Source organism: Zootoca vivipara, chromosome 1, assembly GCF_965207765.1.
Source record: "Zootoca vivipara chromosome 1, rZooViv2.hap1.1, whole genome shotgun sequence".
Classification (NCBI taxonomy): Eukaryota; Metazoa; Chordata; class Lepidosauria; order Squamata; family Lacertidae; genus Zootoca; species Zootoca vivipara.
Genome location: NC_142582.1, coordinates 101,308,413 through 101,333,978, shown reverse-complemented (window position 1 = coordinate 101,333,978; position 25,566 = coordinate 101,308,413). Strand labels below are relative to the sequence as shown.

Here is a 25,566-nt window from a genome sequence, read left to right as displayed (position 1 = left end):
TAAACAGATTACACAACAGAATGACCTGAAAGATTAAGCTTATTTATCCTTTCTTAGATATCAACAAGGTAACAACGCAACAAAATTCCTGTGCTATACGCCAGACATCATATGCAATCTTTATATGTTTGATATGATACATTATCATGATCCACTGGCAGAATAAGAGCATGCAAGTTAAACTTGAACCAAGGTCACACAAATAACAAAATCACTTAATTCACAATCTCAGCATCCCAGAGAAACTCATGCGGCCAATGGTTTTGAATCATTTTTAAATTGCCTCTAAACTTTTCTCTAAAGCCATAATGAAGCTTTAAAACATGGACATTACTCATACCGGTTCTGAAAGCCGCAGCTGCATAATGCAGGACAACAGTTTCCCCATCCTATCCGTTTACAAAGAATATTTCTTATTGCTGATATGTTGTCTCTCTTATCTTAAGATAGCATTCCATTTTGAACAAACCGATTAAGTGAGCATAAGCTTCTGATAAACAGTGGTTATTTTCAGTGCAGTGAAAGAGCCCATAATCAAGTTAATTTTTAAAGTATCTTGACTAGCCTGACAAATTATGGCCTTTTTGATCCTATTGCTTGGATTCTGTTTAGGCTTCTTGGGTCGTAACAAAACCGAAACACATGCACAGCGCATAAGCATTTGTCAAGATAATCTGTTTGGCACATACTACCTAAGACTGTCATGAAATTTTGGGGAACACCACACTGATTATCTAGTACATCTAAGACATGCTATCTTCTAAAGAAAGATAACTATCATTTTGAATGTGACAGTCAACAGCAGTAAAAAAGAGAAAAAGGTGCTGTAAAACTAAAACCAGGAGGAGAAAAACAAAAGCCAAAATGTGAAAAAGACATTATATATAGTTTTCACAAAATAGTGATTTATACTTAAACAAACGCACACAATTATCTGGGGAGCCAACTGCTACTTCACAGTGCAATACGACTAAGTTGTGTGAGATCTAAACCATTACAGCACAAATAATACTTGCCCTCCCTCTCTCATTAACATTCTTTCAATCATGGCTTTCTAAAAAGGAAAAAAAAAATGAATTTGTAAAAAAAAAACCAAAATTCATCATATAAGCCGCAATAACATCACACAGTAGCCGAATAATTGACAGGACTCTTAGATCTTGTTACTAAGTATACTTAACTTTCATTTTGTTTTGTAAAGCCATTGTTTTTACCTGTAAAATGTGACTTCCCAAATGTGACTCAAATACTTCAGTGGCAAGTGCACTGGGGCTTCTCCTGCGCTGGGCACCTATAACTGAATAAAAAAGGAATTATGTTGCAATCTCTACACATTCAGTCACAATGCATCCCTGATCTGAGACCAATTTATTGTACGTATTATTCAATCTTGCATTTGAAAACCACTATTAAATAAAACACTTGGGGGAACCACACAGCTCAACAGAACCCTGGTTCATCACTTGCCCCTCAGTGTGCAGGGATATACTTACTGGCAGCACAATTGGGCATTGCAGGGAATGGGTCACAATGTGCATGTCTTCATATCCTTGTTTATATCTCTCCCTCTGCTTGGCCATATTAGATGAGCTCCTCAACTCACAGGGCTTGACACAGCAGTGTGTGAAGGCTCAAGAGCAGGCATCCACCAAACTTCGGCCCTCCAGATGTTTTGGACTACAATTCCCATCTTCCCCAACCACTGGTCCTGTTAGCTAGGGATCATGGGAGTTGTAGGCCAAAACCTCTGGAGGGCCGCAGTTTGGGGATGCCTGCTCAAGAGGCATGCAGGAGTATAGATCTCCCATTTCCATCCTGGTGAGATGCTTATGTACACAACTGTGTACAAAGGAAGGGGGAGTTGTGGGGAAACAGAGCTCTATGGGGGTCCCCCTATGCCTGAACACTGTGAACATACAGGGAAGAATCATTGTTGACAATAATTTCTTGTTAAGGATTTGGATTGGAATAGTGCGATTGAAAAGAAAAAAAAGTTTTCTATGGGTCCAGGATTTGAACAGTCTTCTTCTTCTTCTTCTTTAAAACAGAGCCTTTGTGTTAATGACTCCTTCTCAGGGATCACACCAGCAGAAATATTTTGAGGACCGGACTGAATTAATGGGAATATAAAATAAGTCCAAATAACAGGAAGATACATGTTTTGCAAGTCAATGTATCCAAAGAACTCTGTGGATGTACAAAACGTTTCTAAAATCAGCAGGGATGCCCTCAGACTAAGGGTCAAACTCTATGCAACATTAAACACATGCTTGATAATGTGTGCGATTCTTTCATTAAAACAAACAAACAAACAGACAAACTTTAAATAGTAGCCATGGTGAGGAATGAGACAGACCAGGATTCAAGACAATGGTGATTGGGATGGTGAGCAAACATTTCCTCCCACGATGTGGTCTCAGGGAAAATTCTTCCGCCACCAAGCCACAATTTGGCCTGGAAAAGAAACAGTAGAAATGGCTGCTTCTGTTGCATGCCAAATAACAGCTGTGTGTGCGTGTTTGTGACTAAAAGCAGCCACAATGAAAGAAACTCACAATACCAAACAACACATTTGGTCTATAAGTTTTTTGGTGCCAATATAACCTGGGCATTGCCCCATCTCTTTGTTTTATCATGGCTACATATTCTGTCTCAACCCTGTGTCTTAAAAGCCAAGGAACTATGGTAGCTACCATCTAAAAATTAGGGCCAGGGGTTTTTAACTCTTTCTCTGACTGACAGTGAAGCAACCAGTTGCTTTCCTCCTGACTAAGGCTCATATTTGCAAAAGGAAGCTGGATCTGGTTGGAACGTAAGTTGAGTGGCAACTGTGGTGGTGGATAGGCAAAGTATTGAGTGCTGTGTCTTGATTTGCACAAAACAAGCAGGGCCAGGATTTTAAAGACACAAGGTTGAGATGGAAAGTGCAGTTCTTCCCTGAGTTGCAATGAATGTCCTTCTGAAGAACTTCCTCTTCCCATGCCTCATGACACTATAAAGGCTGCTCTCTCTCCCACGAAAAAGGTACAACACAGGGTGCACAAGCATTTGTTCAAAACAAATGAAGTAGGTGAGCAAGGCTTGTCACTTCACTAATCCCAACAGCTACAGTGGTGCCTCGACTTACTAATTTAATCCGTTCTGAAGACACCTTCGTAGGTCGAAAAATTTGTAAGTCGAAAAACGCCATTGGAAACACGATTTCCCATAGGAATGCATTGGAAACGGAAAAATTTGTAAGTCGAAGCAACCCTATCTAAAAAATTTGCAAGTCGAAAAATCCGTATCTAAAACCGTCGTGGTTTCCTTTCGGATGTTGAGACATTCGTAAGCATGCGGCCATTAGCCCCATTCGTAAGTCATCCGATTGTCGAGTCATTTGTAAGTTGAGGTACCACTGTATATGTATCTTTATCAGGGTGGGGGAAGGGTGGTGCCAACTTTCTTTCTAATTTCACACCTTCATTTCCTATGCTTGATGCATTTTCCCAAACTGTCTGTTATATCCGTTTAGAGAAAGATTTATTCAAAAGCCAGGACAGTCAGAATGCACAAGAAGAAACAACATTTCTGGGAGCGCTAATGGAGAGAGTTACGTAAGACAGCTGTGCACCAAAATCTCTTACAACGTCAAAGAAGATGCCATTGTACAGTGCACAGCTCTCAAAACACATTGTCAGAGAGTTGCCCTCCCCACACACTGAGCATCCTGACTGATTCACTGCAAGAAATCTTGAACCTCTTAGAACATGTGGCGCATCCATTTGAAGCAGCAAAACAGCTTTGATCACACTACCAGAGTACAAACGTGATAGGAGCCTAGTTCTGATGCATCATCCCCACATTCAAAACTATGTTATTTCCAAGTATCAATTGTGGTGGTGAAGATTTTAAAACTATATGCAGTGGATCATTAAGGGGTGCGCAGACAAAGAACAAAACATTTTACTACAGAGTTTGATTTCACACGATCCCCTGACACTACATGAAGAAACAAAATGAGGTGTCACAAACAAAGGAAATTTGCTCCTTCACCTTATAGAGAGAAGGGAGACTATGGCTAGCTGGGACTCATGCTCAATTAAGGACACAGAGCTCTTACATGTATGGGCTTCCACTTCAGTGGAAAATATATGCTTACAAACTCCCTTGTCAGTGAACAAAAAAGGCATTGGGTGGGTGGAGGCTGCAAGTATTCACTCTCATTTCTACAAGGAACTCCTGGATCCAAGCAGGGCCGGCTCTAGGGGTAGGCTGGGGGGCGGGGGGCGCCAGGTTGGCATGGGGGCGCAGCGCGGCAAAGCTGCACAGAAACCACCAGCCGCGGGAAGAAACTGGGCGGGGGCGCCAGAGCAATCTGCACACCAGGGCGCCCAGCCTGCTCAAGATAGCCCTGGATCCAAGTGAAGGTTTCTAGCGCGTGGAATGCTGTTCTGATGAAATCTAGTGTTACTAGCAAATGTTTAATTACACAACCCATGTAATGTGTGGCACTTAACAGCAAGCCCAAACATAAATGCACCTTAAATAAGCAGGAATTATTGTAATACATAATGTCTTGTTGGTACCAGTCTGATTATCAATCAATCTAGTGAAAAGAAATTTTAGAGCAATGATTTGTAAGTGCGCTCTATAATATCAAACGTCAAATCTGATCTCTGCACACAAAGACATATGACACCTACTGACAGGAGACAGGGGATATTGGTTTAGAAGTGTAACATTACGGATGTTACATGTAATTTCTTTCCAGGAAGCATTGCACTGTTTATATTGAACAACAAATTTACTGCTAGAGTAAAGTAATAGCCAGCAAAATTAGAGATGGTGAACCAACACTTTGTGCCATCTTCATCTGCACTTAGAAAGGAAATCAAGGTCATATATAAAACCAGCTCAGTCTTTCTATTTTATATAGGAGTATTTATTGAAATAGTACTTTGGGAGAAAAACAATAGATTTTTTACAATGTCAGAATCATTCATTTCATAGAGCGGCTGAACAGAAATGTCACAGTAGTGCCTTGTTTTAAAGTAATCTCTTTTATTTTGTCTTTTCGCTCTACAAGATGATTTCCACTTCTCTGATCTTGAATCATTTTGCTCTTCCCTGATTCCGTCACTCATTCCCCCCAAAGATAAATTAACTTCTGCAGTTTCAAGCATTTTTGGTGAAGTGCAACACAACTTAACAGCATATTAAATTAGATTTAGTAGGGTTGCCAGACTCAAAAACAAATGGCCTTCCTTCCCTTTTCAAGACCTTTCACTATAAACTCTATCCCCCATAAGAAAGCATTAAAAAAAAACCCCACAGTCAAAGAAATCCTTTCTTCTTTTGGTTTGTTGAGAAAACCTCCCAACACTCTTTTTAGTTGCCTGTGGAAACTGCATGTTTGTTTAGGAAAGCTTTCACTCTTTTGATACAGCAGTATCCTGGGAAGGATGGTAGGATATTAACATCAAGTCTGAACACTGTTATAGAGCATCAGACTACACTAGCTTGTAAAGCAGAGAGACCTAAATCTGTTGTCCCTCCCCCCTGCTTCTGATCCCTAAGGTTCATGTTTATGACATTTGCAACATCTGCTACAAATGCTGAGGTAAGTCAGGCACAACCTTATTACTTCCAATCTAATGCTCTCTTAATCCACAGGGCTTTTGTATGTCACAAGTATGTCAAGAACCACAGGATCTACATGGGGAAGGATGCAATACATGCATTTCTGAGATTCGCAGTCCATAAAGGCATGTGTTGTTTTAAAGTCCTTTTAAATCTACTGTCCCCTTTGACCACAATTCATTACTCCATCTAGTGCATGCCCCTCACCTCAAAAATAAAAATAAATATTACAGATGTTATGACATTTCCAGTACACATGCCAAATGCCTGTGTGGCATAATTTAGTTTATTATTCAAGGATGTCTTTTTTAAAAATGTTAATGACATTTTAGTGAAACCTTGTAAACTTTTGAAAATTTCTTCTTCTTTTTTTAGCAACTTGTCATTTTTCAGCTAGAATTATTTTGTTTATATGTTTATATTAAAATGTATGGGCCCCATTTCTTAGGGCCCCTACAATACTATACAATCCTATTGAGGACATGGGTGTCACTGTGGTCTACACCACCGAGCCTCAGTCTTGGGGTTGCCAATCCTAAGGTCGGCAGTTCAAATCTGCATGGAGGGGTGATCTCCTGTTGCTTTGCCCCAGCTCCTGCCAACCCAGCAGTTCAAAAGCATACCAGCACAAAAAGATATATAGTTACTGCTGCGGCGGGAAGGTAAATGGTATTTCCATGTGCCAGAAGTGATTTTGTCATGCTGGCCACATGACTGGGAAAATCTGTCTGCCAACAAATGCCAGTTCCCTCAGCCTGAAAGCAGAGACAAGTGTCACACCCCATTGTAAAATTTGACTGGACTTAACCGTCCAGGGGTCCTTTACCTTTTACCTTACAATCATATTGAAAAACTGGGCCCAAACTAACAAAATAAATTTCAACAATAATGTTCTACACTTAGGCAGGAAGAACCAGGAGCACAAATATGAGATGGTGGACACCTGGCTTACCAGTAGTACATGTGAAAAGGACCTATCTAGTGGTCTTAGTAGAGCACAAGCTTAACATGAGTCAATTTTCTTCCCAGCCTTTGTTGCCATTAACTTTTCAGAATATCACATTTATGTGTGTATGTTTTTAAAGACATTATGATCAAGACATGAGCTGAAATTTGTACTCTGTTTTTTATATAAAAAAATAAACATATTAAATATTTTTTAAAAACACAGACTCAGTAGAGGACAGGACTTCTGTGCCTTTAATTGCCCTGCTTGGAAATTAAACAAAGCGTCTGCTGGTTTCTCTTTAAGGTTTCCAGACTCAAAAGAGAGCAGGGCAATTAAAGGCACAGATGTCCTGTCCTCTATTGAGTCTGGAAACCCTATCTAGGCTGCATTAACAGAAGTATAGTGTCCCACTTTCTTCTGCCTTGATTAAACTATGCCTAAAATACTGTGTCCAGTTCTGCACACCACAATTTAAGAAGGGTATTGACAAGCTGGAACGTATGCAGAGGAGGGCAACCAAGATTATCAAGGATCTGGAAGCCAAGCCTTATGAGGGAGTTGGGTATGTTTAGCCTGGTAAAGAGGAGACTGAAGGGAGATATAATAGACATCTTCAAGTATCTAAAGGGCTGTCATGTGGAAGATGACTCCTCCAGAAAGTGCTAGACTCTCTTTCCTTTTAAGCAGAGGGTTTAAGATGAGGTTTTTAAGCAGAGATTAGATGGTTGTCTGTCATAAATGCTTTAGTTGTGATTCCTGCAATGCAGGAGGTTGGACTAGATGACCCTCAGAGTTCCCTCCATCTCTACAGTTCTATGATTCTAAAAAGAGAATGAAAGTGGGGTCATGAAGGAGTATTTTCATGCAAGATAATGTACCGGGCAAAGCAAACCCAGGAGCAGAAGGAAGCGAAGAGGTACAGAAAAATAGCCAATATATGGAGATAGCAGAAAGGGGAAATGGATCAAACAAACAAATATTAAATCAAATGGGAGGTCATCTGAAAAAGGCGGTTTCAATGGAAAGTATGGAAATGTAGCTATTGGCATGGCACCAAGAAGTGATGTATTACATGGTTGTGATAGAGATGCAAACAAAGACATCACATTTCTACAAATAACCCCAAACCTCCCTTGTCATAAATTATCGCAACTTTGCTCTCCCCTCCTTCCCCCCTTGATGCGTGACATACTTCTTGATGAGCCATAAAGACAATTATGTCATCTACTTCTTGTCCATTATAATGCTTGGCTCTGTTTTTGTAATCGTCTATAAGAGTGCCTTCCGTTTGCCAAGAAAACAATCAAGCAACCGTTGATTGGAAACCATGCAAACAACCCATTATATAGCAGACTGCAGTATGTGTTTTACTATGTGAGAGGTGTGGTAAATATCTCTTATGCCTCCACTATCTTCAGGAGGCAGCAAACATCCACTACTGTGTCTTTGTAGTCAATGAACTCCTGCCTACAATGAAATCCTGGTTTAATGAACCATGATATATAGGAGTTCTGCCTACCCCTTTTGATCGCAGTTTGCTCCTCCCTTTGTGCGAGCTGAGAAACAAGCTAGCAAGCCACAGTTAACCATACCTTCCCATCATGTTTCAACCAGCAAACTATGATTAATGGCTTTCCAACAAGCCAGGACATGAAGCCGTAGTTTAAAGCTGACTTCCAAATCTTCCAGATTTAGAAGCCATTGCCATAGTTTCCAATCCACGTGTCCTGGGAAGCTGAGGTTACCTGTAGCTCACGTATGAAGGAGGGACATAGCAATGCTCTCTAAATGCTTGAACTCTGTTGGCTCCTCAAACATGATCATGCTCTTCCATAGATAACCAGAATGGCTCTGCTACTCAAAACATTCACCTTTACCTTCTTCCTTAAAGAACTGAGTTGAAGGCCCCTGGATTGATGGCTTCTGTTAATTTGCTTTTCTTGTCATCTGCCTCATGTCTACCCTACCAACCCTCTTCCTGGTTTATTTGCTTTGAAGTGAATCATTATGTGGGGGCATATTGGCCACCTTGGAAGGAAAGCACATTCAGTGGCCAGTTTTTTTTTCCATTTCAAAAACAGTAAATCATATGAAATTACAAATTAATGTTGCCATTATATGGAATTATAATCCAAGCAGATAATTTGCACTGAAACTGGGCCCCCAAAACAACAGAACACTTTACAGTCTTACAGCCATAACTAAATCTTATTATTGTACTTTATGAATTCTTAATTTCCCTACCAGTCAGGCAGGGGAAGTTATAATGAAGGCTAATAAATGAAGTGGGACAATCAATCAACATTTTGAGGAAGAAATATGCATCAGATGCCAAAACTGAACTGAGTATAATTAACCCAAGGTTCTCATAAGAACTGCCTTTGCAACAAGCCAATTATTTTATCTGGTTTTCCAGATGCTCTTTTATCTATTCATAATGGATTGGGCGGGAAGGCAAATTGTTACTATTTTACCTAAAATAAAAACAATGAAGTTTGAAGAAACCAGCATATTTACATATGTTCAACCCATCACGGATATGGGTTTGAGACACTACTGATGATCCATGGGAATTATTTCAGTCCAGAGGACAATAGAATAAATCGTTTTGTTGATTATTCCAGACTCTGTAGCAACCTTTGGGGTTACTAATAATAAAACTTGACTACATACTACATTAAAAAACAAACAAACAACTAGCCATTGAGTGTACAACTCCTTGTGTGTGTTGGTTTCTTTTTACCAGAACAAGAATAAACTTTGGAGACTGCTATTCGGTTCCTTGGGTGTTGTTATGTTTGTTTGTTTATTATTTATCAAAAGCCCTTTAATTCAATAACATAGGAGAAATAAGGAAATAAAAGGTATTTCCTATATTTCCTATATTTCCTTATTTCTCATAAGGAAATAATGGGTGTTATGTGTTGTTCTTCATGGGGCAACATTTAGCTCTGGTGTTTCCTTATCTCCTATAAAGCTACTGGGGGAATTGTCCAGAGGTATTGAACAGAATGTCAGGAATATAGTGACGGCTCCAAAGTCTACATTTCCTTGACTGAAATCCAAGAACAGTTATCTCTGTCTTAAATCAGTATATGAAATCATGGTTGAATAGATAAAAGTAGTTCAGGTGGAATCCAGAGATGGTATACTTCTCTCCTACCCCTTTCTTTGTGCTTTGAGTACAGCCATACATTTAAACATCCAATTTGGGTCTTGGAAAACTCTTCTTATATGAGCATCCATCCACCTACTGTATTATGATCAAAGTTGCCTTATTCAAGATTCCATTGCTTAGTAAAAACTGTTAACCCTTCCAGTTTGTTGTCATTGCAAATGTGATGGCCATCACTTCTATTCCTTCATCCAAGTCGTTTATAAAGATGCTGAACAACAATGGGCCCAGAACAGAACCCTGCGGCACCCCACTTGTCTCTTTGGGTGTGGTCAGTCAATTAACTACAAATCCACTTCCTTCCAGTAGCACCTTAGAGAGCAACTAAGTTTCTCATTGGTATGAGCCTTTGTGTGCATGCACACTTCTTCAGATACAAGTGTGCATGCACACAAAAGCTCCTACCAATAACAAATTTAGTTGGTCTTTAAGGTGCTACTGGAATGAATTTTTTTTATTTTGTTTTGACTATGCCAGACCATCATGGCTACCTACCTGTAACTACAAATCCACTTCAGTTACCTCCTCCAACCTTTATTTCACCAGCTTCCTCGTAAGAATATCATGGAGGACTTTGTCAAAAGCCTTGTGAAATCCCCCATGTACCCCATGTACTTCCCACTTATGCTATAAAACCAGTTGTTGACCCAATTTAAATAATAAACCACTCTCTATTAGCTAACCCATATTACCAAGGGTTTGTTCCAAGCCTCTAGCTTCCTAAAATAATCCCAGAAGCATTCAGATAATTGATGCTGCCATTAACAGAAATAATTGTCTTCTCAATGGCATATATTTAGATTTCATTCACTAACAACAGTTCTGCAGAAATGGGAAAAATACAGCATGATATTCCAAAAACAATCTGTTTCAGTTTCTGGCAGGAAGCTTTAGAATGGAACATGATGCAGTTAACCCCCATCCATCTTTCTCTCTTAAACACTGTCAACAATTTCACTTTTCCTACCACCTACCAAAACTTAAGCCTTACATCCCCCCCCCCCCAAATGGTTGGCAGTGGGAAGCACTGATGGACCAGGGCTTGAGGGTCACTACTGAATGGATCCTGGTCCTTCCTGCAATGGTCTTCATCTGACTGGCACATGATTATACAGAGAAGGGCTTCTCCTCACCATTGTAATAGAAGCAGCGAGTTCACACACACAGAGGTACTCTCCTATTCCCTCTTCCTCAATTCCAAAGTCTTCTTTATGATAGGTTTTAGGCATTAGTTTACAGCCAGCCAGCCAGATAGTTGCCGCAGCTGGAGCTGGGGAGCTAGGTCAAACCATGGTCTCGCTCCTGATGGTAGCAGTAGCAACGGCAGAGCAATGCATCCACAATTCCACCCCATGCACCACCTTTAAGCCATAGTTAAGTTCATTTGTGGTTTGATATGACCTGCGAATGAGGCCTATGTATGAAGTGGAAATGTGTCAGCATTCTGCATTTACTTTCATTGGATCTCACTTTCCATGTGATGATGCCCAGTCACCCACTGTATATTTTTTATATGTAGCAGAAATGAACAAGACACTAGCACAAGATTCATGGTGCTATATACTCTCTGAACAGGTTAGCAGGCTAGTGCTCCCCCTTCAACACACACATATTTAGAAATATCCCTAGAGTATCCTGCTCAGTCTATTCTATAATGATGATGGGCTTTACCGTGTTTATTGTTAGCCCATCTGGACAACAGATGTGGTACTTGATGGCTGCAGTGTTTCTTATTATAGCCCAGTGAATATTTTTAACTGAGACAATGGTCTGACTGACCAGTCCTTGGAAATATAGAGACTTCTACCTAGCTTACTTATGCAAACACAAGAAAAGAAAACTGATTTAGGATTTATTTATTTATTTTACCCATATTGTGGCTGAAGGCTTTGAACAGACCCAGAGCCTAAAATTTGCATCAGTCAAGTACTGATCTTGACAAGCCTCTATTGAGTCCATTAAAAGAAGGAAAGCTGCCTGAATTTCAAGCTTGGAGGCCTCTAATTACCTCATGCTTAAATTTAACTACGAAACTCAGATAAATTGCTGCACTAAAACTATAGACGATTCTCTACCTGATTTGTGCTGGTGAATCTACAACTATGTGGTGCTGATCCTAGTGAGACGTCCGCACAACCTTTAGGGGATTAATTTTGAACCTGTTTCTAAGCAGCATAGAAGGGTGATTTAGTTTTATTGATAAAGCTATCGGATATTATATTGGCTGAAAAGCAACACGGCTATCATAGTCAACAAGAACACTGACAGAACTGGAGCATCATAGTTGATGAGTAACATATCTAATCAGATATAAGTCCCATTTAGTTGAATGAGCTTTATTCCAAGAAAAGTGGGTATAGGATTGCTGGCAAAGTCACTGGCTACTGTATTGTATTTGTACAGTGCAATCCCATACATGACTACTGTCCTAAGAAGTAAGCCCCACGGAGTTCAATAATGCACACTCCCAGATGATTGCAGCCTTAACCTTTTAATTCTTATTTTATAATTGTTTAGTTTACCAATTTGAGCATTTCTTGAAAAGATACTTTATAAAAGTAAATGGGTGGCATCCAACCAAGTCATACATAAAATGGGAATACTCGAAGAATGGCTAGTGCTGGATACCACCCAATCATTTTTTTCACTGTGTTTCGGTTTCTGCCCAGTCTGTTACATTCCTCAGCTAACAGCTGCTGCATATGGGAATGAAGGGGTAGGTTTAGGCAGAGGTGTAACTTATTCTTGTACCTATCTGAAAAGCCCAATCTGGAATCCCATAGTATCACAGTGTCATTAATGTGTGGGATGTATTAACAGCAAAGGCTATGTTCCTAAGCACCACCATGTTAACTTAAAACTGTACATGTAGCCAGACTAAAAATGTTCTGTTTAACTAATTGCTAAAGATGACAAATGCTGAAAATAAACGTAACTATTCTGCCATTAGAAACATCCATATTTTATCCAGTGAAAACCACACAGCAGTAGTTTTTCCATGCCAATATTATCCTGGGCTATTTATCTAGTTACAAACTTCTACAGACATGAAATATTTTAAGAAGTTCTCTGGAAATGGCCTGAGGTAATTTCAAACTTAACAGACCCTGTCCCACCAGAGCTCATTACACTGAATTTTATAACAAAGTACCCTCTACTTAATTTTCAGAGTTTAGCCAGGCGTACCAGAAATGCAGCTGCATTAAGTGCAATTAATGGTATAATAAAAGCAGTAGAGGGCTGTTTAACACTCAAGAACCAGCAGTAAACAGAGGCTTCATGTTCTCTAACAGTCAGTGATGTGTCAAAGTGCCAGAAGTAAAAGATTTCCTCTACTTAGAGAGAAAAGGAACATTTCCCACTGAAGACAAAATGTATGCATTTGTAAATGATCTAAAAATGATCCCCTCCAGTTATGCCACCGGCATTCCTCACTCCCTTTGAGAAAGTGTACACAACAATAAACCCATATTCCCTTCAGTGAGAAAAAGAGGCAAATTCAATTTCATAAAAAGAAGACTAACAACAACTGACTAGTATAACACAGAAAATGCCACTCTACCCACTTTACAGTTAAACAAAAAGGAGGAAAAATATCACTTTTGCCAAATCAGTTAGTAATAAATTTTGTTTCGCTTAACATAAAAAAAATAAACTGAGTAAATAGCAGGTTTTAAAACTGACAGTAAAATTATGGAACTGACCTAGCAAACTTGTTTTGGGGAAAAGCTTGACAAAACAGAATTGTTGGATCTGAATACAAACGGGAAACCAATTATTTTGAGAACTGAAAGAGCATAATAAACTTTTTTAATATATAACTTTACATATAACATATTCCCAATGGGTCTTGTTTGATAATATCTTCTTTATTAGATTCAATTAAAAATGACAAAGTCATGAGCAATCAAACATATAGCACAGGTAATCAACAAGGCAGTACAGTCGTACCTTGGAAGTCGAATGCAATCCATTCGACTTCCAAAACGTTGAAAAACCAAAGTGCGACTTCTGATTGTCTTAAATATGAATAATGCTTCACATGTTAATTATTATTGATTATAACCATACTAGAATATTTCAATAGTTTTGCCCTCATCTTTTCATATCATTAACCAAGTCTTCTCTAAATGTAATCATATGAAAAAGCCTCACTATATTTGCTACATATCATGTAATATCATATCAAATACCAAAGACGTATCAGTGACGTCTTCATTTCCCTCTAACAGCTTGCAACTCATGATTTAGCTTATGTCAGTAAATAAATAAATAAATAAATATTAATAATAATATGTCAGCATACAAGAAACAACTTCTAATTTCCTTTTCATAGATTTCATAAACAATAATAGAACTTCTGGATCACCAAAAAGGACATACCAATCAGTTCATCCATCAAATTTATTCTAATCCAAAATGTATTTATTATAATCAACATTTCACCAAATGTGTGTGAGAGAGAGATATGGTGGGGAGGGAAAATCAATAGTTTGATAATCATCCTAGACAGCCACAGGTAGACATTTTAGAGAATGACGAGTTGGATGGACCAATGGTCTTGACTTTGTATAAGGCAGTTCCTGTTATTCTGATATCTTCCTAAATAGTAAGCTGACCCAAGTTCTGCATAATCTGAACCAAGGTAGCCAACGTGATGCCTTCAAGATGGAATAGACTTCTCATCTTCACAACCACTTGCCCCCATTCGCTGGGGCAGATGGAAGTCATAGTCCAACAACATCTGAAGGAAAGTCTCTTCTCCAGCCTGGACACGGCTCCAAAGGCTTTCTGGCGGTTCCCTCACTGCGAGAAGTGAGGTTACAGGGAACCAGGCAGAGGGCCTTCTCAGTAGCGGTGCCCTCCCATCAAATGTCTAGGAAATAAACAACTACCTGACTTTTAGAAGACATCTGAAGGGAGCCCTGTTTAGGGAAGTTTTAATGTTTGTTGTTTTATCAAACTTAATGATAACTTAGGATAACTTAATGATAAGGCATTTTGCTACCCAACTAGTCTTGATACTATAATTATGGTTATATAGTTTTCAGGAGCTATAACACAAGGAGCACTTATGGAGGACTACCAATCTGGAATTCAGGGAAAATATTTAGTCAACATTAATTTTTCATTAAGAATGCCAGAAAAATGATTTTGGGCCATTTCCAGATGAAAATATTACAAAGGAAATACTTTCATCTGAAAAGGGTCCTATAGTGCTTTTTATCAGTCTTAATGGGTAATGAAACAGGAGCTAGAATCTATGGAACATTTCCTTCTTCTGCTTTTTAATTTCTGTGCTGGAGCTCATGATCAGGAATTGTTCCTTTATAGGCTAAACTATACCCAGGTGGCGCTGTGGTTAAACCACTGAGCCTAGGGCTTGCTGATCAGAAGGTCGGCGGTTCGAATCCCTGTGACGGGGTGAGCTCCCGTTGCTTGGTCCCAGCTCCTGCCAACCTAGCAGTTCGAAAGCATGTCAAAAGGCAAGAAGATAAATAGGAACCGCTACAGCGGGAAGGTAAACGGCGTTTCCTTGTGCTGCTCTGGTTTGCCAGAAGCGGCTTCGTCATGCTGGCCACATGACCTGGAAGCTATACGCCGGTTCCCTCGGCCAATAATGCGAGATAAGCGCGCAACCCCAGAGTCGGTCATGACTGGACCTAATGGTCAGGGGTCCCTTTACCTTTACCTTTAGGCTAAACTACCAGGAGGGTTGGCTCAAGTCTATGTTAAATATTTGCTAAGAGAGATAAATTTGGCTGCTGTCAATGGCACCCATCACATTCTATCAGTGGCAATGAGAATAAGAAGACAGCTGGAATAAGTATTTCCATGTCTTACCTGAGCTGCTGTTATTACATAATGGCTTTTCCACCTGCTTTGCCTTCATGGGAGAGCTACTCTGCTCCAGAGGAACAACTGTGAGGGGAGAGAGACTTTCTGTTGGTCATCTGGCAATGTCTTTTCCACTTGCCTTTTCCTACTCTCCAGCCCTGGGAGCCTTTCCCAGACCATGAATGATATATATATATGGTGTGTCCTTGCTTCTTAATTTGATCCTCGTACATGGGTTTTTTATGTTTTGTGGTATTTTATGCATTGTGATTTGCTGTTATTTTTATTGATTTTAGATTAGTAATTGATATGTGTAAACTGTTTTAATTCTGATTTTCTGATGTTTAATTTTACTGTTTACTATTGGATTCTAATGGATTATTTAATATTGATTTATTTGATATAAGTTGTTTATTTTAAAATTATTGTGACTTTTTATATTGGATCAGATTGTTACTATTACTGTTTGATGTTTTATTGTCATTTTTATATGTGTGGGAAGCCGCCCAGAGTGGCTGGAGCAACCCAGCCAGATGGGCAGGGTATAAATAAAAAAATGTTACTACTGTTGTTGTGACACTTTTTGTATTCTGTTTAAAATGTACTGTACAGCTTATTTCTGGTCTGTTGGCTATAATAAATGGCTGATGGTGAGATAAAAGTATTCTGGCATTTGGAATGCTCATTGTTACCGAGATATTATGAGGGATAATACTTTTGAAAATTAGCATTTGTTCCTATTTTCCTAGTTTGAATAGAGAGGATTTCCCCCATGTGGCAAGGCTATCCACTCCATATCCATTCTGTGGGGCCTAGATGTCACACTACGGTATTAGGATACTATTATAGTAATAACTAAAATATCACATATTTTGTTGTCTAGGAAAGCCTTGGAGTTCCATTAAAAAATAAGTAAACCCCTTTCATCACTGAAGCATGCCAAAGTATGTCATAAAATGAAACTTCAATTCTACAGTGCTGCAGGGTGCCACTTAATTTCTATAAAGGCTAATGATGTTAAGAAAGTCCAATGTCTTCAGTATGCTTAGAACTTGCTTAAAACCACGTCGCAGCAGAACAGAACATTCTAGTAACAGCTAGAATGCAAGCTACAGAATAGGAAAGCCTCAAACAATGTGGTTGATATGCCAATGTGGCTGATACGCAGGGGAAAGAAAACCTACAAAGGCCAAGAAGACTGCACTGGCAAAGAAAAAATCTTGTTGAAAGGAGGGAGGGGGAAGCACAAACTCTTGGAAAACAAATATAAGTTGCAAATAAGATGAATTGTAGTCGTATTCGCAAGGAGACCCACTTGCCCCTTCCTTCAGGTCAAACTACTGTCATGTAAAAACTGTCCTTAGCCGACTTCCCATTCTTTTTTAGATATAGTGTTTTTTCATCAATTTCATTGTAACCCATCAAATATCATTGTATGCAATGGAAGGTGAGATATAAATATGTTAATAAAATGTGTTAATGATGGCAGGCGCAACCCCCCCCCAATAATTTAGTAATTTAAAGTGTTTCTTAAAGGTAAAGGTAAAGGGACCCCTGACCATTAGGTACAGTCGTGACCGACTCTGGGGCTGCGGCGCTCATCTCGCGTTATTGGCCAAGGGAGCCGGCATACAGTTTCAGCGTCATGTGACCAGCATGACAAAGCCGCTTCTGGCGAACCAGAGCAGCACACAGAAACGACGTTTGCCTTCCCGCTGTAGCGGTACCTATTTATCTACTTGCACTTTGACATGCTTTTGAACTGCTAGGTTAGCAGGAGCAGGGACCGAGCAACGGGAGCTCACCCCGTCGCAGGGATTCGAACCGCCGACCTTCTGACCCACAGTGCCACCCGGATAAGTGTTAATTGGGTAAGTTTTTCTTACCCCATCTTAATTACACAAGGCAGTTTCAAATTCACGATATGACTAAAATCAAGGCGAATCTGTCACAATCGGACAACTGAAACTATAAATATTGGTGTAAGAGTCCACTAAAAACCCGGGTCTTTACCTGGAATCTAAAATTTAAAAGAGTAGCTCCCAGCTGTAGGGGAAGAAAGTTTGAAAACTGGGGTGCACCATCAAGAAGACATTATCATATAGCTTAAGATAGCCCAGCCAACGAAGCCTCCCCCACAGATCTTTAAAATAGGCAGGTCTACACAGAAGACATTCTTCCGATATCCTGGCCTCCAGCTGTACAGGGCTTTGTAAGTGAGCACAAGTACCTTCAAGAGGGCTTGATAGCATATAGACAGTCAGTGCAGGAGCTTGCAAATGAGAAAATGGCAAAGAATTGTGCGTACAGTATTTCCTTATGTTTCTCTGCACCATGCTTCTGATTGCTTTATCGCTGGCAATTGCTGTTCTCTAAGTGGGCAAATGAGAGGAAGAAGGGTCATTCACTTCAGAGCTACACTGGCAGTTCACTGAGATGAAGCCTCAGGAGCTGTCAATCCTTGACTAAGTTCAATGCTGAGGCAGCCATTGACTGTGATCATCGGTCTAAGGCTTTGTCATTGCCATCCTCTCTCTTCTACAAGCTACCACAATGGTAGTGGAAATTGGCTGCCAGTTTACTGTACAAACTTCATATTGCTAAATAATAATAGTAATCATCATCATCCATTTTCTACCTGTCTAGTTTGAATGTCAGGGGATTTTAGGGTCTGTGACTCAGCAGTGGAAGCCTGCACTATGTAGATCAGGCATAGACAAACCCAGCCCTCCAGATGTTTGGGGACTACAACTCCCATGATCCCTAGCTAACAGGACCAGTGGTCAGGAATGATGGGAATTGTAGTCCCAAAACATCTGGAGGGCCAAGTTTGCCTATGCCTTATATAGATGAAACAGTTTGTGCTGAAAGCCTCCGTGTGTTATGCCCTCCAAGGGTCCACATGTTCAGATAATAGTTGTAATTACCTGCAGTTTTATAAGAGTATATATTTAAAGTAGATGAATAAATGAGCCAATTAAGTTTATTTGGATATGCAGAAAATACTAAAAATAAATTTAAGGGACCACAGAAAGAGAGGGAAGGAAGTCAAGTTTTCAAATGTTAAAATGACTGTAAAATTATTGCAATGTGTAAAACTCAAAATCATAAATAAAATATATATTTAAAAATATATGTTCAGATAATGGAAGCCCACAGCCATATTGTTTTATACACCCTTACAAAATTGCCATTGAGCCTATGCAGTTCATTTTCTGGAAATCTGCTGTCTTAAGAAGTTTTATTTCTCATGGGCATCACTTTTTGGAAATTGGCGTTCTCCAGAACAGAGAGGGCTTAGCATGTGCTACAGCTTGATCCTACTTTTCTTCATTAGTCTAAAGTGGTGGTTCTCAAAGGGTGCAGCACATCATCTGGTGTGGCAGGAGAGGATGGCAAGTGGGACAGGAAGATTAAAGGACAATCAATATTTTATTCTGGAATGATTCATATTCTTAGGTAGCAGCATTGTTTTATACTTTCTGGATGTCCCATGATCATATCATTAGTATTATTTCTTCTTATTTCTTTTTTTTATTTTTAATAAAATTTAAAATGTTTTCAATATTTATATTTTATTGGAAATTTTCAGTGAAAAAGCTGAAGGAAACAACACAAAGTGGTTGTGTTCTATGTCACGAATCAAACACTGCTAGGAGTTTTCCAATGTATTTCTTTTCAATAAAAAAAATTCACTCTGGTGCAAGGAAATTTTTATTCTAAAAGTGTGACCCGGAGAAAAATGTTTGAGAACCACTGGTCTAAAGGTATCCCTCCATCTCTCTGTCCTTATTTCAAATAGCCAGTCAGAGGATCTAGAATACTTTTGCAGAGAGATTAAACAACAATAAAATAAATGATCCCCCTTTCTTGTTGTTTAAGAAGAAAAGCAATCAAAAATAAATTGAAAGAAAAGAAAAGAAAGGAAGCTTCAGTTAATTTTACCTCATTTGAGCTATTCAGGAATAGCATACTATATATTGCCATCAAAATGCTAAAAAAAATTATTTCCCCATATATGGGATTTGTTTGTTTATTATTTCTACAGTCATATACTTCATAATCTAACGCGAGCCTTTGCCAAGTTGGTCTTGGCAAAAAAAAAAAAAAACCCTCAAAAAACCACCACCACAGCAAATTTCTCCCAATATGGCTACCAGTAACTACTACTGTATCCTCATGGAATTATACAGCCAACTAGGGTGCAATCATGAATCCATCCAACCATATGGCTGTAAGAGTAGGCAGCCAAGTGGCCATGTAGGGGAATCAAGTATATTTGCTGAGGGCAGGGGGCCCACCTTGGTACAGCCAAACAGCTGTCTATTCTGGGGTTTACATGCCTTTGGTTAAAGGGATGTGACACAGTTAATGCTGCTTTTGGCTGGATTAATTCAATTTATAAAAAATTGAAAGAACCATAATAGAGGCTCCATTTTTTTGTACAAAATTGTCTTGAGGTACCTGCAACCTTTAGAATGTTTTAGAATACAGAAAAGGAAATCCTACTTCTGTTGTACAAACAGGAAAACCCCCCAGCAACTTTTCAAAACTCTCTAGATTCAGAGAACCACACATATGCCACAATTAAATAATTGCGCTCTCCAACCAGGTAAATCCCTACAGAAATATGCCTCCATGTGATGAGTATTCAGATGTACCGGACAGGACAAACATCTATTTAGCTTTTTCTTAACAGAAAACCCACTTTTATTGGATTTATGTACAAAGGCACATTCAGTCCCTTGCATAATTTTTTCCTCACAGTGCTATTCTCAGCAATTGATTTTAGTGCTTACAGTGCCAGACTAGGACTGGGGAGATCTGGGTTCAGATCCCCACACAGCCATGTACCTTATCAAATGGCTTTCAACAGACACCTTCTCTCTACCTATCCAAACTTACAGGGTTGTTTTGAGGATTAAATGGTGGGAAGCAAGCCAAGTATGCTACTTGAGCTTCTTGGAGGAAACTTCAGAAATATATGGAATATATTTATCTATCTAGATCTCTATCTGGATGCATATATTCTAGAGTTGAAAAGCAGTACAAAGTAAATATACCTGAAATAGAATGTCATCCATTGCCACAGCCTACTTTCACCTAAACTTTCTTTTCAACAGCTCTTATACCATTATATCTCTCCTCATCATCATCATCCCTAAAAAAACAACCCAATTCGAGCAACCTCCATGCTGTTTTTAAGTACTGTATGAATATTCCCAAGTCAGCTACAAATAAAACATTCAAACACAACAATCAGTTAAACTGAAGGAAGTTATAAAGCACTGCAAATCAAAAACATACTGACAGATCAAAACCAAGTTCAGTTAACTTTCTTTAAATTAAAAAAATTGATCAGCAAACGGGAAAAAAGAAAACCACCACAAAAAGTATTCACTTGGTGTCAGTCAAACCTATTTGGGAAAAGCACCATAGAAATGGGGCACTGCAGCTGAAAAACCCTGTCACCTGTAGCAACCCATCTTCAGAAGCTGGGGGGATCCACAGAGGGGTCTTCAGCAATTATCTTAAATCACTGATGGGTGCATTTATGCACGGTGCATTTAGGTAGAAATGCTATGGTTCCTTGTCTTCATAGGCATGTAAAGCTAAACAGCAGCTGTTTTGCTTGGAAATTGATCAATAACCAGTGAGTATGTTTCAATATTGGTGAGCTGTATTCTATAGGGTAAGTCCCATTAGCAGTCTAGCACCTGTATTTTTTTGTGTGTGGCACAAATTGGAAGTTTCTGAGAAGTCTTTAAAGGCAGTCCAATGCAGTAACAAGTTACAATCATCACATCTGGATGTTACCAGGGTAGGATAGCCGTGCTTAGGAGGCGGTCACAAACAGCTCACCAACCTTAGCTAGTGGAAAGTGCCATGCTATGTTTAAGATCATGTACAATTCATCTTGCCTTCTTCTCTTATGTTTAAAGTTCTAGACAAATGATCAGTGCTCACATTCACACATAGCTTGCATGGACTGAGCTTCTGCTTATTGCCCCTCATGCAGCCCATTATTGATGCCATTGCTAGTCACACCAAATAACTGGATTTTGCTTGACGATGTTTTATAAGTGGGTAGCATCATGACCTTTAAGATTCAGGGCGATTATGTGAGAAATCATGTCAGCATGATCCCATTATTTTAATTATGAGATAATTAAAATACTCCTTCAAAGTCATCATACATTCTTCATTTTTGAAGCTAAATAAGCTGACATTAAGATACAGATTCCAAGTGTTTATAGTTATCTAATTTTTCTAGCCAACAGATATAGTCTGGTTTCGGTATCAGTTTTGGCTTCGGTTGACTTAGTTTGTCTTGGTCAGGAAAAGGACACAGGTTACAAACCCTGTTAATTCTCTTGAACTTCTCAACAGTGTTTCATACCATCAGCCACAGCACCCTTCTAAATAGACTATCTGCAGTGGTTCTAGCCCTACACAGATGGCCAATTCAGGTGATGAGACAAAACCACTAGGCCTTTTATGTTACGGATTCCAAAGGGTAACACTGAATCAGTACCTAGCATCCTTAAGTGGAATGGATAAGGGCCACTCCAAGTTCAATCCAGACAAGATGGAAGTACTTTTGGTGGGTGGTTTGTTTGACATGAGAGGTGGATTTCAATCTATTCCGGATAGGATTTCACTCTCTCTCAATGTTAAAGGCTTAAGTGCAGTGTCTTCTGTGATACATATCGCCTTCAACCACATGAGACTGGTGAGCTGGTTTCCCCCCTGAGGGCGTACCAACCAGCACCAACAAAGACACGTGGCTAGATTTTATAGTTCTTTATTGGTGGAAAAACAATTTATCACACACACACCATTTGAATGGCAATACCCATTATCTCCTCAAATATTTTACTGGGAGGGGAGGGGAGGCTAAAGTGACTGAAGGCCCTAGTCCTGCCACTCACCACCTGGCCTGGGCAGGGCCTGAGGCCTATAAGAACTGCTGCTGCTGCTACCAGCCTGGAGGACTCCCCTGCTCAGCGCCTGAAGGCCCCAGTCCTGCCACTCACCACCTGGCCTAGGGCGGGGCCTGCTGGGCTCTATAAAGGACTGTTGCCACCGCTGCTGCTGGGCAGAGAGGGCTCCATTTTGTTTTTTGTTTAAATTCCTGTTGTTTTTACCTATGTTATTTTAAACTGTATTAAGGCTGTATTCTTAGTTTTAGATTTAGATTTATGTGGAAATTGTTTTCCATTCGGTTGTGTATTTTTGATGTGGCTTATGTATTGTTTGTGACTTTTGTAATTGTGCTAATGCTGTATTGTTTTAATATTCGATTGGGAGCCGCCCAGAGTGGCTGGGGAGACTCAGCCAGATGGGCGGGGTACAAATAAAAAAATATTATTATTATTATTGCCCCTCCTTAGCTCACGTGTTGCACTCAAGCACCCGTCAGCTCCTCCTCAGAGGCTGCTCTAACTGTTCCTGTCTCTGCAAACTTCTCCTCAATAAAGATGACAGTGGGAAGTGGGTGTTCAGGGGATTCCGAAGGCATGGACCTAAGGTCCCTTGTGGCTCTTCCCGCAAGTCCTGCTTCCTTCCTCCTTGCTCTTGCTGACTGGTCACCTGCTCTGGTCCCCCTTCTTCCACCTCTGCCAGGAACCAGCTTATGGGTGGCACAGAAACCCACAAATCACTGCCCCCTTTTGCCAGACCCTCCTCCTCTCTCTCCCCTCTGCGCTCCTGCCAGTCCCTGCCAGAGGGCCGTAGTTAACCACGCCCTGCTAACATTCAGACTACAGTAAATTCCAAAATAAACACCACCCGAAACTGCCAAGGAGTTCTCTCCACTCACTTATGCCGCCTAAGACAATCACCAAAGGTCTTTCTTGGTGCTCTGCTGCTTTTTTGGAGGGTATCATTCCCATATGTTGACTCATCTACCGCAATCTAAAATTTGGGGGTGCAGGAATGTTTAAAGAGCGCCTTCCTCTTTTCTTCTGATGATATCAGGCCTTCAGTCCCCAGGGGTCTCTTTGGCCCCTTCTCTGTAACTTCAGGGCAAGGGAAAAACAGGGGTAGAAACTACAAGGGGAGTATTCAACAGTGGTTATTGGTGGTTCAACATTTTGTTTCTGCTGTCATTCAGTTACTGACATCTGTAAAAACTAGGATCTCTGATATTTCATTAAATTCTTTATCTCTATGAAACATTATAGTATAACCCAATTTGTACATGGCAAGATGACAAAAAACTCAGATAAATCAGAAGAGCCTCACAGTAATAAAACAGGCTAGCTTTCAAAAACACCCCTCACTTTGTCCATCATGTGATACTATTTAGGGTATATAATACCGAAAGGGCAATCGGATAATCAGACTAGAAGCAATTTTAAACCACACTACTGCTGAAAAGTCAATTTAACTTTCCAGCTTTGTAAGACTTTGTTATTGCTATTGTTAATTATTTCTCATTTAATGGGAAATTGGCAACAAGGTCCCCAACTGTCATTTTAAATCTGCAATAATATCATGTGAAGCTTTTCGTCCTTATTCCCCAGTCCTGGATTATCAGAGCTAAATGGCAGCTCTAGAATTACCAAAGCTCAGGGGCAGGTACTGTTACACAAATTGCCAATTCAATTAACAGTGTGTAAATGCTCCACTGGCAGACTGAGGGAAGGACGGCCATTTTGGCAAGTGTCATTCCTAATTTATCAAACTGTCAAACCTCCCCACTCAGGTGCCCACGGTCACTATCTGCCTCTTAATGTTAAATTGTGAAGCTGCAGGAGCCATCCTTGTAGTTTGACAAGGCACAATACTCAAAACTGATTTTAAAATCAAATGTACAGTTGTCTTAATTATTCTCAATATAAATGATGTTTTAATTACAACTTTAGAGTGGGAATATTTAATCAGGATTCAGCGCTACACTTCTGTGCTATGGTTTTACCTGCATTTGATAGCATTTGCTCCTGTACTGCATATGTGTGCAGTTTGATAGGCGGTTTCTCAGTACCGGCAACCAATTGTGCCATGCTGGAAGAAACTGGGGGAACCATTTGAAGCACATGGGAGGGGAGATTATGGACACACAGAAGTGAGTGAAGTCATGGGAGAGAATGTAGTGAAGCTTAAGGTAAAAATATAGGAGCAACTGAAAACAACCGAAGGGAATGGATATTGTAAAGGGATGGCCCCTAGGGAAGGGGAAATGAGAGGTAAAATTCAGGTGGCTTTTGGGATGTGGAAATCACAGTGATAATAGAATTGTAGAGTTGGAAGGGACTGTGAGGATCATCAAGTCCAACCAGCTGCAATAGGTTCCATAAGGGAATTGAACCTGCAACCTTGGCATCACGCTCTAACCAACTGAGCTACCCACGAGTGTACTGATAATTGTAGGCTGTCTCTGTATAGATAGAACTGCAGCAGGAATATCAACCTAAGTCACAGATGCTACATGTGTCTCCAGTGACAGTGCTGGGTCCAAGAACACCGCCAAACTATGAACTCAATTTTCCAGTGAGAGTACAATATCCTCTAAATAACCTCCTCTCCAGCCAAGGAGAGGGGTGGCAGCAGGGCAGTCTCGAGCAGGTCGCTCCGGCGCCCCCACCCTCGCAGGGTGCAGCATGGTTTCTGCGCAGCCCGGCCCGACGCCCTGGCACACCGCGCCACCGGGGGTCTACCTAGAGCCGGCCCTGGGTGGCAGCTCTCTGCCACCGCTGCGGCTGGGTGCGAGGAAGCTGCTTTGGCAGCTCCCTTGCACACCGGAGCCAGGCTTCAATGGGAGCCTGTTGTGGGGGTGCCTAGTCATGACCGCTCCATAAAATATGCCTGGGCAGATGGCAACCCCAGCCCCCCCCACCACCACACCACTGGTTCCAATGTATGTAGATGTTCAATAGCAAGGTATTGCCAAGAGATGGGGCAATGATTCCTAAGTATCATCTTCTGGAATTGACCATCTTGCACATTTGTTACAGCAGGCAATTGAGAGTTCCATCTT

The 25,566-nt window shown here is 40.2% G+C and overlaps 1 protein-coding gene across 15 annotated transcripts in view; it reads right to left on the bottom strand.

Annotated features, from left to right (window-relative positions):
- NPAS3 (neuronal PAS domain protein 3) overlaps positions 1–25,566 on the bottom strand; it is a 625,911-nt gene that overhangs the window by 337,963 nt on the left and 262,382 nt on the right. For 9 of the 15 annotated variants that reach the window (XM_035109621.3, XM_088671665.1, XM_060273003.2 and 6 more), the window contains one exon: positions 1,215–1,297. In XM_035109621.3, coding sequence (XP_034965512.1) covers positions 1,215–1,297 — 83 coding nt within the window. Of the gene's footprint in view, positions 1–1,214; positions 1,298–15,590; positions 15,669–25,566 lie in introns of all 15 variants that reach the window. The other 6 variants (XM_088671651.1, XM_088671673.1, XM_088671649.1 and 3 more) reach the window with 1 other exon arrangement.